Source organism: Anomalospiza imberbis, chromosome 8 (genome assembly GCF_031753505.1).
Source record: "Anomalospiza imberbis isolate Cuckoo-Finch-1a 21T00152 chromosome 8, ASM3175350v1, whole genome shotgun sequence".
In the NCBI taxonomy this organism is placed as follows: Eukaryota; Metazoa; Chordata; class Aves; order Passeriformes; family Viduidae; genus Anomalospiza; species Anomalospiza imberbis.
In genome coordinates this window covers 19120539-19135276 of record NC_089688.1, presented here as the reverse complement: position 1 = coordinate 19135276, position 14738 = coordinate 19120539, and the positions used below count along the sequence as shown (strand labels likewise).

Genomic DNA, 14738 nt, shown 5'->3' with positions numbered 1-14738 from the left:
TGTTACGTGAAGCTGCAGGAGCCCTGCTGCATGAGAGGGGGACAATGTTGTGTACCCCAGCTTACATCCAATATAAGATCTTCAAACCACTAGGTGCCAGATGAAACAAGTTCCCTTCAGACCATTCTAATTTTTTCTCCCAGCTTCAGGAACAGAGTGTGAATAGCATTACAGGCCATGAAAATCTTCAAAATTGTTTTTCAGGTGGAGGAAAACCGTGTGATGGTTTTTCTGAGCATGGGTACTACACAAGTAGCTTCTGCAGGAGCTGTGGGAAATATTTCTGTAAGAGTCATAAAAGCAATGGCACAATAGGTACTGCAGTGTTAATCTAACACATTGAAAAAGGCTTTTCCTTTCTGAAAGAACTGGCAGACCTGGAGTGTTTTTAGGTTTCATTAAGAAATGGCTTTGTCTCCTTACCTAGTTAAATGTGAGATCTGGTTTTCCAAGTTCACTCTCCTCGCTGTGTTTACTTCCCAGTGGCTTTCAGCAGTTTGCATGAATAAGCGGCCTGTTGCACTTATAACAAAGCCCCCCAAACACTCACTCATCTTTTTCCTTTCCATGCCAAGAAACAACATAATGATAGTAATTTCATCAGCTTCAGTACAAGCAGCTTTACACCCAGTGGCAGTCCCCAGCTAGAAATAATTGGCACAACTGTTTTGTGGAGCTGTGCCAGCTTGAAACATGGAAGGATTTGCTCCATTGAGCCTACAAAGAGAGACGAAATAAAGAAAAAAATATATGTAGAAAGGCAAGTCTAGAAACAAACGCATATTTTTTCAGTTCCATTGAGCTATAAAGGCCTGACTTTTGACAGCGTCAAAAACACTGAAATAATTTTCTACCAAGATTATCTCACAAAAAAAGCTAATGCAACATCAAAGACACCAACTTCTATTGACCATGCTCTCCTGTGCTATTTGAAGCTGAAGTGCTCTATTGAACTAAACTAATTCAAGTGAATATTTTGACTCATGACAATTATGAAAATAGGCACAAAAATTTCTTCCTATTTTTGTAAGAGAGCAAAATGACCATATACTGAACAAGCAAACACATTTTCTTACTTTTAACTAATGTAGCATACATCTGGTGCCCAGGGTTTGAAACTAAAAGTATTTCAATATCATTCATAGATCCACAAGGGGGTCAAAGATATAACCAGAGCTGGGAAAGACATATCTAAACAGGCTTTCAGTTTTCTAGCATGGATGGATGCTAGCTGGGAGCAGCAGTGCTGCCTGTAATGAGGTGATGCATGTAGACCCTGCAGTAATTTGTTGCCAAAGTGATGAATTGGGGTAGTGGGCAATTGAATAGTGAAAAAACAAGATAAAGACATTCTAGCAGTAAGATTTGTGGGATATACCACATACACAATTTTCAAAACTAAACAGAAGTATGCAACTGCCATTCTACAGGCTTCATGAATTTGTTGGCCAGATGGCCTGGGAGCCTTGACAAAGGGCCAAACACACTCAATGCCTGTACTTCAAAGGACACTTCCCTTGATTTTTTACATCTCTTGTAAGCTGCTTAAAAATCTTAAATCACACGGTGCCATCTACTTCACTGAATTTTTTGGTGAAAGGGGCCAAGTTAAAGTTCAACTGGAAGTTGCTCATGCCCAAGTACACATTGGCTGTGTCTAAGTTCTTTCTGTTCCTGGAAGAGTTTGCAGTCTCACTCGACCCCGTGCTGGCACACCATGTTGCTGGCTCAGATAAACATATGCACATTGCAGTATCACCCCTGAATAACTGTGGGGGGACACAGGCAGCATGTGACCCTGAACAGATTTTCTTGTACTTATGGAAGAACTGTCCTGCCTTAGCAGGATGATGACCTTTTAAACTGGAATAAGAACTTCTTGACATCTTATTTTAAAATACTTCATAAATTTTCTGTTCTATCCAATGAGTTTGAGTTGTCAGGAAGGGGGAAAAGTCACTGGCACATTTCTGTGCAATGACGTGGCCAGGCACAGACCGCCACTAGGAATGACAGATGGAACCAGACCAAATGCTAACATTTGTTCACAAATGATTACTAAATGCTTACAAGTAATAGATACACTCACAGAGACTGGCATTTGGGAGTGAGACACAAATATAAAAAATAAAAAGGGCTAAATTCCCTAGATTGCCTAGTATCGTCATGACAAATACTGATTGGATCTCACTTTTTTCTCTGCAGTCAGAAGTCAAATTCAGCTATAGCCAAAATTGCCCCTGGTTTAATTCAGTAACATTAGGGGATAGGATTGGGCTGTTACGGGATATTCCCTGATCCTCAAATGGTTTACTAGTGTTTGCCATCAAATGGTGTCAAACATCTCTGTGCAAACTGGTATTTCACGAATGGAAATGACGTGTCCTTCAGAAAAGGTAGGCTGAATTTTCCCATTCAGTTACTGATGTACTCCTGTCACACATCTGTACTGCGTCTCTCTCTTCTGGAGTAGTACTGTTTCCTTCTCTTTATACCTTTTGAAGGTCTCATACACTTCCCAGTACAAAATATTTGGGCTATTTAAGAGATGTGTCCTTTGTGAGATGGACCCTGAGTGGGCACAAGGGGAAGCACAGGATGGCTGAAACATCAAAAGAGGAAGCAAAGGCTGAAGACAACCCATTTCCTCTCTATGGGAGTAGGAGAGAAAGAAATGCCTGGGAGTTTTCCAACACAACAGGTTTTCAGCAAAACATTCTGTTTCAACAGAAAGATCTGATTCATTGACATGGAAATGTTTTACAAAGAAGCATCTTTCTCAGTGACCCATTAGCAGAACTCAGGCAAGATGCCACTGAAATACACCTGTTACTCTGCCGACTCAGTTGGAGAGCTCACCACACTTCCATGTGAATCACAAAAATGAGAGACACTGTAGCTTTTGGACTCCCTGGCCTGCTAACTCCCAAGCTGTGGTACCCTCCTGTGCTGCCTGCCCACATCATCCTTTAGGGGAGATGGAAGGGCATGTCTGCTCACAAGTCATGACTGTTCTGAGACTGCACAACCTCAGAGCTTGTAAGAGATGACCCCAGTTTTGTCCAATCTCCCCTTTTTGCAGCCACTTGTTTCTCTTGAAGTTGGACTAAGGTATATAAATTTGAAGAATTTTGCTCAAAAGAGTCCAAATGATTGTGAATCTATCTGCCATTCCTAACAAGCTAGTCCATTTATATTTGTTATTCTTGCTGCAAATTTGAAAATATGTCAACCTTGAGCTTGGCTTACTGTTTTAGTCTCTGTATCATATGCCTTCATTTGCAAGAGAGAAAAACTCCTTTTATTCCAGAAGCACATGTGCAAGGTGCACTCAAACCCTCCTAAGATAAGTCCATGTTGTTTCCCTTCTGACTAACATTAGATGAATCTATTGCTCTTGCTTACCCTTTGGCTATCCTCCAGTACTTGAAAAGTCTCATTTAAAAAATAAAATTATAAACATTTATAAAAAAATGGGGAAAAGAACTTGGATAATCATCTGAACCAGTTAACATGCAGGTTGGGTTGTCTTGGCAGACAATCATATCTCTTTGGCAAATGGTAAACATTTGATTGAAGGTTTATCACCAGCCGGGATGCATCCAGCTTGGGCATTCCTAGTACAGAGAAAGAAGAGGTAATCAGAAGTTCTGTCTTATTGGCATCATTACATTTTCACTTTGAGTTCCTTGTCATCACTGACTGGTGAAGTATAACAGCTGTTCCAGCCAAATGAAAAAGGCTTATGGACTCTGGTGACTAAGCAATATATTATCTTCTAGGTAAGTGATTAACTTACTTTTGTCTGCCTGAATAAGGTGAATATTATGTTACCTCTTGCCATGGAAGAGGGCCTTTGGGTTGAAAGAAATCATTAGCCTCCCTTTTAGAAATTCAATGGCTTTTTCAGAGGGAGCTTATCTGTGATAATGCAGTTTATACAAACATTGGAAGAAAGATATAGCAAGAGAAAAATTCACCAAGTGAAGAGCATTCACTTAGTGACCACTCAGCTTTACTAAGGTTTCCATTTCTTCTCTCCAGAAAGCTGGTGTTGGTTATTCAATCTAAATTTCAATTAATTTCACTTGTACAGAATGTAGCAGTAGCATGGTTTTCTCCAAGGTATAGCAAGGGACAGCTGCTAAGGCTGGGAGATAGCCCACAACTTTTGTCACATCTGATTTGGAATTTATTTTTAAATGAGATAGAGGCAGATAATAGGCACAGAATTTTATCCAATTTCTATTCAAACTGGAAATAAGGAACAAATATGCCATGCTAAAGAAGGTTCAAATGAGATGGCAGTAATAATGTTTAATTCAGAAAGTAGCTTCTGTACTTTTGTCATGTGACCTATAAAATTGTAAACCACTGTTAGAGTTAACTTTTGTTTAGCATGGCTTTACAAATCTCCTCTTACTTAGTGGTTAACAAACGAGTCTGATTTCTTTAAAAAGACAGCGTTCTTGAACTGAAGTGACAGCGAGAGATACAACTGAAGTAATTTCAATCTGCTCATCCTCTTAGCCTCGGAGGAGCGGGAGGAGCAGAGGGTGCTGGGGGGCGAGCGGAGGGCGCGGGCAGAGGCGGCGGTAGCCGGGGCTGCAGCTCCCTCCAGCGCCGGCTCAGCGGCTTTTCCAGGGGAGGGGCCTCGCTGAGAAAGCATCGCACTCCTGGTGCTTGGAAATGACTTATTAGCTCGCAGACATGTCTGACAGGGTGGAAGTACCTAGATTTCGAACTTTAAAGGTAATAAATATGGGATAAAATCATGTATACAGTGATTTGCGTGAGTATCCTTGAAACTGTTAGGGCAAATGGCATAGACAGTATTAACCACATATGTTGGTTTGGGCAGGATTGAGAGCTGCATGCTTGCAGACTGCCAAGACTTTCACGTTTTTAATGCAGCCTGTGGTATTTCCTTTGTAATGTCTAAATGGGATGGGTACAGTGCCTGCTTCTTCTGGTGTCTTGGTTGGCTAACTCTAATTGCCTTTCCTATTAATGGCTACCTTCTACAAATTGGAGGGATGTGAATTTGTGGAGGTCTTGAGTCTTCCAAGGAAGAAAGGTCTCTGGCATACATATGATGATGGCAGCTAGAATCAGAGGGCTGGGGAAGATACTGCCCTACCACTGAATGGTGCAGTCCTTGCTGATGAATCTGCAACCTTCCTGCCACACTTCTCAGGCTGGTCTGTAAGATAAATCACCTCTGCTTTTCATTTGTGGCTACAACCCTAGGGGAATCCAAAGTAGAGGGTGAACCTCTACCTCTACACCACCTCTTAGTGGTGCTGTTCCTGCAGCAGAGCAAGCCCTGAGGACAGCTGTCCCAAAATCTGGTTTCTCATGTGCAGCAGGATTCTGGTTTGGATCCAACAGCAGAATTGTAGCACAGGCACTGATGTGCCCCAGCTCAGGACCTGGCCAGGCAGAGCCTGTTGGGTGCTGTGCCAGCCTGGCTTTCCTAGGCTCAGCCTTCCCTCTTGCAGGGCTGCTTCACTTTCCCATCTTCCCTGCTCAGGGCAAGTTGCTTGAGAATGCCAGTTTTTTTCTAAAAGTGTAAGAGGGCTCTCTCCCCTGTCTCCTGTAAACACAATCAGTTTCAAACCCAACTCTTTCACCTTCCCAAGATTTTCTTAACTTTCCCCCTCGGCTATTTGTTGCAAATTTCCTGTTAGGCACTGCTATAGACCCAGTGGCTGCTTTCCAGCAATTTGCCTGGAGTAGAGAAAAGGAGCACCCTGCAGTGCTATGAGGGTAGAGAAAAGGAACACTCTGGAGTGCTATGCCCCAGCCACAGACCAAAATCACAGAAGGGAGAGAAAAACTCCCAACAAGACCCCACTGTTCTGTAGTGTCACTACAGGCCCATCACACATACAGACTAAAATGTTCATACCTCTGCCGAGCACACCTGAGGTTTCACAGCAGGTTTGGGCAGAAGCAGCAGCTTTAGGACATTTCTTCAGGCAGTGTGGGCTCAGACACCAGAAGCTCCCTGTGTGCCAGCAAGAGGCAGCAAGTGACACAACTCATGATTTTCCAGAAGCCTGGAAGTGCTTTTGGGTAGGCACCAAGGGCATCCCTGTGCTGTGCCACTCAAACACCCTGCACCACTGGCACATGGCTACAGGCAGTGCTCAGTGCATGTTGCATAAGTGCATTCACCATTCACCGAGGGCCTTTAAAAAAAAAGCACAAATGTAATAAATAAGATCAACATGTATTTTATGGATACTGTCTAGCTTCTTTTACATAAGTATTTGTACTCACTCAAAACTGGCTCCTTCTTAAGCAGCATCTATTCTAATAAAACCTCCTTGTCAGCCAAAAAGCACAAAAAACTCTCCATGGTTTGTGTGGGATAAAAGGAGCAATGCAAACACAACTAATGTAATGGTGACTAAATTCACCTAATGAATGAACAGATAATGCTGTTTTGCTTCTCTCACGTTCAGAGGAAATGGGCACCAAGTGGTTAATAATCCATCCTCTGTCCTTGTCCCACACCGTATCCCTGTATTAAGAAAACTCCACCAAGAATGCTTAACCGTAGGGGCAGAAACGTTATAAAAGAAAAGAATTGGCCTAGATAATAGGGTACATATATCTGACTTTCTCCTGAATTATCTTTCAAGAAATGTTTTCCCTTTAAATTTTTCCTGCACTTATTCTCCTTAAAACATAAATATTTTGATATTTCTTGCAAAAGCCTTCACCTTCAGTGTAGTTCCTGAGCACACACAGTAAGGCAGTAGAGAATGCTGGAGTTACAAAACACTATTCGAATATAAACAAGAGATAATAAACAGCTGTACCAGTTTCCTGTATAAATTATAATACTTGTTGAAAATACACTGGAGCAGGAGAAGGACTCGTCTCTCTGAGAAGCAGCAGAAACAATGTGTGATGAACTGACCGTAACTCCCATTCCCTGACTCCCCTGCTTCCCTGCTGGGGAGGGGGTGGAGCTGGGAAGGAGGGAGGGGTGGGGGAGGGTGTTTTGAAGGTCTTATTTTATTTCTCATTATCCCGCTGTGATTCCGTCAGTAGTAAATTCAATTAATATCTCTAATTTGCATCTGTTTTGCCCATGATGGCATTTGATGAGTGATCTCAATCTGTCCTTATCCTCAACCCATGAACCCTTTCTTATATTTTCCCTCCCCTTCCAGCTGTGGAGGGGAGTGATAGAGAGGCTTTGGTGGGTGTCTGACATCCAGCCAGGTTCAACCCAATACACACAGTCTCCCACGTTTTCAGCTGATGTTGCAGAATTTACTGTTACTGAGTATAAAGGTGTCTGATTTGCTGGAGAGCATTGCAGGAGTACAGGCTCCTTCCCAAGACAGTGATGCCAAATTATAATGTCATTTGTATTTATCCAAGTAGTTCTATTTATAATAACCTTTCAGGTGACCCAACTGTACACTTGGTAAAGCATGTCTAAGGAAGATTAGTTTCTATCTTTCAGAGTATGAAGTAGAGTACTATATAAATACTGCAGCTTAGCTACTGTCTGTTTTGAATGTCAGTTAGGATCAGGTAGTGTTTATGTGCTCTTGAGATTTAGCAGTTTTTATTCAGGATTTCTCAAATTTGCATCAAGCTGAAACTTGGCATGTAAGCTGTCAGCACAGATGCTAGTTTTATTCCAAAAATAGAGTAAGTTGAAGCTTTTAAAGGTGTTAAGTGGCTTATTTATGCAGTGGTTGCAGATCCTTTAGTTTTCTGTCTCTTTCAACTATACAGAAGCTTACTCTGTAACCTTCCTCCAGCATTACTCCATTCTCCAGCATTACAGTCCTGAGCAGTGAGGAATAAGAAGATAAGTGATCACACTAGAGTGATAACCCAAGGATGCCATGCCCTGAAAAGAGGTGTAAATAATGGTAATTTTCGGTGAAACAGAACTACCTTCACGGAGTCACCATAAACAACAGGAACTGAGAAAACATCTGAAATGCTGCCTGAAATGCTGCCCAAAATGCTGACATACTGCCTGATAGCACAGTGAAAGGACAGGCAAAATCCCCAGCACTGTGAAGGTTTCCTAACACTCCCATTTAGACAAGGAAGGACCTTCTTTCAGGGATCACTGAAACCTCCTCTTCCAGGAATCATTGCTGGGTACAGCTCTACCTCCACCATGGTATTTATTGAGTATGTGTATTAAAGTCTAAGGCATAATGACTCAGAAAACTTGTAGTAGAATGGATCACTTATGGTCAGTGATGTGCAGCACGGTTTGAGTGGTAACAAACTGCCCCTCATAGAATAAATCAACCCAAATATATATACATATATATAAACACAAATGGACCCCTTTGCTCTATTTTGTGCAGCCAAAAAAATGCCCTCTGTCATAACCTAAGCTCTGGTAGATTAGAAAACAAAACTAGGAGATTGTAAAAGACATGAGCTTCCTTGCAGAGTGTCCTGCCAACAGCTGCAGGAGAGGGCAGGTCAATGTAAACATGACATACTCCCTGTCCTCTTTCCTTTCTAAGAACCCTGAAAGACAGGAGGGTGAAGGTAATGCCAGGGAGGGCCTGCCTAGTCAGAGATCTGTCTGCAGCTCAAGTTTCCATCTGTAACAAGTGGAGAGAATATCTAATTATTTGCAATAATGTTGATATATAAATAAATTATATGTAGGTTTTTGTAAATTTTGTCAGTTTTAAGAATACTCACAGGTTGCAAGGACTGTGATCAGGTTTCAACTGAACTTAGTCATTTAACACAACCTTCAAATTCATAGCTGTAATTTTTTCCAGTGAGAAATTTACTCTTTGTAAAAGCTCTTGTGCCAGTACAAGTCAGTGTGCATGACTTCTTTATTCTACTTTTCTTGGGGAGGCATCCCCGATCTGTTTAAGAAACAAAGAGAAGTTGTCACAATGGTTGCAGAAATATATTTTTAAGTTTAGACCCTTTCATTCTACTGAACCAAACTAGATTCAAATACAAACCAGTAACAAGATTATAAGCATGAAGTATTTGTTTATACATAATACATATTCAATGCTCAATAATTTTATATTCTCTGAGGAATGGTAGAATTTCAACACTCACTGGCTATACCTCTTCTTGAAGGTCTTCAGCAGTAATTTCACTTCTAAAATCTATTCCATAAAATGTTCAGGTGTATCAAAATAATTTAGATGAGACCATATCAAGCTCTATTTAGTGGCCAAGATTTGCACACCTACAATACTCATGACATGAAAACATTTTAGTCTTTGCTGTCAGAATGAAGCAATGTGAAAAACCTGAGCTAATTTATTTGGGCTTTAGACAGCTGTGGATGAGAACTAATTTCTGGTCAGGATTTGAAATCATGCCAGAAGGAGCTTACTCTTAAACAGATGCTCCAGAATTCTATAAGGAGGGTCACATATCTCAAGTCATCATTTGATGAGTACCTGGTCAGAAGTCTCTTTCCTTCCTGCTACAGCTGTCCCTGTGAAATAGCAAACATGTTTTCTAGTCATTGTGTGCTCTGTGAATAATTTCCCTAAAAAGTTATTTACAGAAAAATCAGGGTCCATTTTCTTAACTCTAAAAACATGGAGGTTGAACCAAATCTTGTTTGTTAAAAATCCTATAACTCTCAGTGTGGTACAATTCTGAACTTTTAAAATAATTTCAAGATGTCAAAATAATTTTACAGTTAAAAAATAAAAATCCCAAAACCCACAAGGGACTCTTCTTTATCAATCCCTTGGTTTTGAAAAAATATATCTAAAAATTTAGAGATTGTATTTTTCCCTAGTGAGCATAAAAATGAGATAGCCCAGAAATATACATGCAGAAGAATGCATGGAACACACTTTGTCTAGATGCTTTTTGTGTCTCTCAAGCCTCCATGAACATCAGGTCTCATTGCAACGTTTCCCCTCAGGAAACATCATGGTTTATGCCAGAGATTTCTATCTCCCAAGAGTTTCATCTGTACCTGTCTTCAAGTAAGACAAGTACAAGGTGGGTATTTTTGGTGGGTTGCTCATGCTGTTGATAATCAGCAGTGCCTGTAGTTTCATGAACGCTTTCAGTTCTGGTGTGTTCAGTTCTGCTTTTGTAAGAAAGAACCTGTCCACCCTCTCCCACCCTACAGCTACGTGCTGTCATCTTTCCTTCCGCTGTGTTTGCAGGAACATTTTGTGTGGTCATGTGGAGCTCTGGTTGTGCTTAAGCCAGGGAAAAACTCAGAAAGGTTGGTACATCATCCTTGAAAAGATGGTGAGGGCCAGGAGCAGGGTATGGGCTCAGCAGTGGCTCAGTGCAGTACCTGAAGGTGAGGCACCAGCTCCAAGGCTGGAACTCGCCACACTGATGTAGGTGCTGTGCAGGAAAGGGTGACTAAATCAACCCTGGGAGAGACTCAAACAAGGCACCCCTGGGATTCAGAGCCCAAATTCACTTCTGGTGCCTGTCTGCCTACACATGCACAAAAGAGGAAGGTGCACGTAGGTTATATTTTGCAAGAACTGCCTAAAAAAGGTAGAGTGAATATTTTTTGCTTGCTTGTGGTGTGATTTGACATATGACATGCCACAGCAACCTTCCAGGGCACAGAATGTGATCCCACTATGTATCTGATGTAATTAAGGATGTATGACTTAAGTACCAGCTCATGGCTGTTGTCTGAAGTGATACCATTGGACTGAGATACAACATTGTGGTTTTGCTTTCCATCTAGGGAATTGTAATATGTGCTAAAAATACTGTTGGCATGTGGAAATGCAGACTGTTATCTCATGCAGAGTGGGACATGGAATGTCGATCTCAGTAGAAGTCACCCGCAGAAGAGGGAAAATGGACATTTTAAGAAAGACTTCTTGTGTTGCCAGCAAGATAAGCAGGGGCTGGGTTGATATTCTTTATCCCTCTCTCCACTCTGTCCCTTGCAGGATGAGGAATGATCTGTTTAGAAGTGAGTCATAGCTAAATAAAACCAGCATAGGTAATCATTTGCACCATATTAGGCATCAATTTTCCATCACACATTGTATCTATGTAGCTACTGGAGATGTTGTTTTCTTCCCCATGTTTTTTTTATGGGAAGATGCATTTATTTTTAAGCTGTATTTAAAGTCACTCATCTCTAGGGAAACACGGAGGGGATACTTGACAGGAAAGCCCTTCAGCCTCTCTCCAAAGCTACTTTGTGCCCAGGGTCTACTATCCCAACTCTGGGTGGCACACCATGACTGTGGTTTAAGAGAGCATCCAGGAGAGAAGTCTTGTTCTGACAATCCTTTTAGAAAAAGTACCCAAGATCCTGTCTGAAAATATGGTTACAGACAGCAGCATCTGCTGAATTATTTAAATTGATACCTTCAGGTTATATAATCATAGAATCAGAAAGGTGGGGAGGAAAGAAATTTATACACTAATTTACTTGTGAAGGACAATAAAATAACAAACAAAACATTGTGGATAAATAACAAATTAAACAAAGTGATTGAATTTCAGCCTTAGAGAGCTGTAGAGACAAGTCCTGCCCGTTTTACCCATATGAATAGTTTCATTAACAACAAATCGCTTCTTAGTAAATTGCCAGTTATAATAAAAACAAATAACTTGTTCTTTTGTTTCTCTACTGCTATGCATTTTAATAACTCCAGACATACTCATTAAAACTGGTGCTTTTATACTCAGATGTTGTAAAACACTCTTGCATTACTGTTAAACCACTCCATCTCCCTTTTCTGTCTGAGTATCCATATAGCCACAGAAGAGGCAGAGGAAAATAAAAACCTCCAGAACAGGTGCAAGAGCAGGATGATGCAACTGTCTGCTCACTCTGCCCACAGGAGCAATGTGGCACCTCGGGGCCGTGAGCATGGATCCAGAAAGTGGCACTGAGTGAATTCCATGCCAAAATGTTGACAACATCTGATATGGGCAAGAAGGCCACTGAGTGCACAGAACTGCGTGTCCAGTGGAACATAGCACCACGCAAACACCATTGGGGTTAGACTTGCACACAGTAATCATTCATTCGCTGTAAAAACAGATGTGCCCTATAATTGCATCTAGATGGTGCACTACCAAAATTAATAATCCAAAACCTGTATGAAGATAAAGGTTTCATCACCTTTATAATTTATCTGAAAAAGTTGTTCTCCATTTTCTTATGCTTATAAGTATCAATTTTAATAATGTGACATCTTGTTACAGGTTTTAAAATATTTTTTACTTTGTCACATTTTAATGTTCATAATGACTGTATACTATGAGGAAAAAGGGGTGACAGAGCACCAAGATTGCTTTAAAAACATTGTTTGTTCTTTTTATATTATTCAGGAAGTACTTAAGGCTATTCAGGAGAATCATGATGTTTAATATGAACATGTACAATACTTCGTCTGCAAAAACAAGTTGGCAGACTTTTGCATGGAGCTGTTGCTAACATCTCTTTCCTGAGCAATGGTACATTTAGGAATCTGTTGGCAGTTTTTTATTCTGCCCATGAGACGTGACACCACAAGAGGCTCACTTTGTGCCCATTCTTCTCAGGAGCATTACTGAGAGGGCAACTGGCTCAGCACTGCAACAGCTCTGGAGGGAGAGATCTCAGTCCACTGCCCCTGTGAATGGGGAAAACAGAGGTAAAATAATATGAATTTGGATATTTGGCCACACTTCCAAGAGCTACACTTCAGAAGCTAGTGGAGTTCTGTACAGGCATTATTCATCCCTGTTTCTGAAGCCCCTGAATCTGTCATGCTCAGTGTTGTTCAGAACTGGAATAGAAAGACAGGCCCAAAGACAGCTGGCAATCTGTGCGTGATAGAGCAGATCAATGAGTGCTAATAGATGGAAATAGGGAAATAACTCTGTTATGGGCTGCTCAGCCTTTTGAAGAATTGGTACACAGGGAAGGAGAGAGAGACAGTAAAAACTCACTTTTTTCTAGAAAAAAATATTTTTTTCCAAATAGAAGAATTGCTCAGTGTCTTTTCCCAGTCTGTTTGAAGATTCACCTTAACACTGATGGGTATCTAGTGAGTTTGAAGTATTTCCTCTGAAACGTTGAGCCTTTTTGATGAATGACTGTGGAACCATGTTGGATGGCTACAAAGTTGTGATCTCTGGGTTAAGGAGGGTCCCCCTAACCTTGGGGATCTGTCCTATAGTTGAAACTGGTCCCACCAGTGTTCAGCATTTCAGTGATGCTCTGCAGACAGAAATCCAGCACCTCTGGTTCTTGTGTAGATTTATCAAGAGACTAAAACGGAGACCAGGATGCTGTCAGTGTCCACAGGTCATGGCAAACACATTTCAAGTGGAAAAAAAATCACTTGACTCTTTGCACTGCACCAAGGATAACACAGTCCCAACCCAAACAAGTAAGAATTATTAATGGTAACAGACAGCTGGAAACACAGGACAAGGACAGAAGACATCCCCACCTCAGTAATTTTCCATTTGTTCATGATGCAAAGTGACCACCTGACTGCTCTCCTGGCTTGTTGTAGTCTTGTGGGCAAAGCACTAACTGCAATGCACTCGGGGTTCATGTGAGCTCAGCTCACATGGTAAGTCACACTCCAGACTCCCAGTCTGTGGGTGAAACTCCTCTGATGGCATTTCCTTTAAAGCTGTAGCACTATGCCCTTTATTGTCTGCTGCATAAGCTTGGGCCCATTTAATCAAAGACATTGTGCTTAAAACTGGTTGGAAGTGGAGTTTCTGCCTAAAGATGATTGAAAAAAGAGAGAACTGAGTGATAGGAAGTGAAGCCTAACTATAAGTGATGTGAACCTTGTTTTCAGAGTAGAACTAAATGTATGTGATTTAATTTAAAATTAAACATATATATAAAGTGTATTTTAGTAAGAAGTGTTGCCTCAAGAAGAAATGCTGAAAATCTTTTTGCTACCAAGCAAATGTGGATGACATTGGCCGGCAACACAGTAGTACAATGGGAATTTTTTCAAACAGTGCCACAGTACATGCTTTTTTTCCTATTGAGATCTCACTACTATAATGCCAGTCAACTGAGAAGAATTTCTCATGTTTGGGATGGTAATAAATCTTCCACAAAGTGTTAACCAACACCCTGGGCAGCTTTTCTGGTTGATACTACTCTAGATCCCACATTACAAATTGCTGAAACAGGAGAAGGGCCTTAGGTACACATTTCAAACATTTCCTTCCTTGTTTTGGTCAGCATCATGTGACTACATGATTGAAATAGCATGGGATTCATCAATAATAGTGGTAAACTACAGCTCTGGCTTTGAATTAAAAAAGGAAACAAAACCAAACCAACTTTTCATTCCCCACTCCCCCTCTTTATTCCCATCTAACAGTTCAACAGACTTTGTGAGGACTTACTAGAAATGAATATTTCTTGACATTACAGGACTCTCCAAAGCTTCATCTCTTTAGTGCTAATTATTTCAACAGGACCTATATGAAAGGCAAAGGCCACTTTCCTGTATTGTCTGCATTAACACTATAAAACTATCCTCATTTGACAGTTAAAGTTCTCATTTCTGCATTTCCTCATTTTTACTTTTTAGTGTCAGAAAGTGACACAGTTTGAAGTATCATGGGGTTAGCCCTGCAAGTCAACCAATTATGTCCTCATTAGTAAAAAAGATGCAAGACTGCTAGCACTTAATCCTTAACTTTTCTTTCTCTTCAAGCCAAAGCCACCTGTGATTTCCATACAGGAAATTCTCATAGCAGTACCCCTAAACAAAGTACTG

General features: G+C 40.9%; 1 protein-coding gene and 2 long non-coding RNA genes across 3 annotated transcripts in view; 1 reads left to right on the top strand and 2 right to left on the bottom strand.

The window, feature by feature from the left end:
• HECTD2 (HECT domain E3 ubiquitin protein ligase 2) overlaps window positions 1–3617 on the bottom strand; it is a 39385-nt gene extending 35768 nt beyond the window's left edge. Inside the window, exon 1 of the mRNA XM_068197637.1 lies at window positions 3514–3617. Coding sequence (XP_068053738.1) covers window positions 3514–3615 — 102 coding nt within the window. The 5' untranslated portion in view covers window positions 3616–3617. The remainder of the gene's footprint in view (window positions 1–3513) is intronic.
• Window positions 3618–5779: 2162 nt separating this feature from the next.
• Window positions 5780–9503, bottom strand: LOC137478088 (uncharacterized). Its single transcript, XR_011001389.1, has 4 exons — window positions 9371–9503; window positions 8703–8882; window positions 6465–6557; window positions 5780–6010 (listed from the first exon to the last, which is right to left on the bottom strand). It is a non-coding gene; the product is annotated as an uncharacterized lncRNA (long non-coding RNA).
• On the top strand, window positions 8876–12905 carry LOC137478089 (uncharacterized). The gene is made up of 2 exons (XR_011001390.1): window positions 8876–11991; window positions 12538–12905. It is a non-coding gene; the product is annotated as an uncharacterized lncRNA (long non-coding RNA).
• The last annotated feature ends 1833 nt before the right edge of the window (window positions 12906–14738 follow it).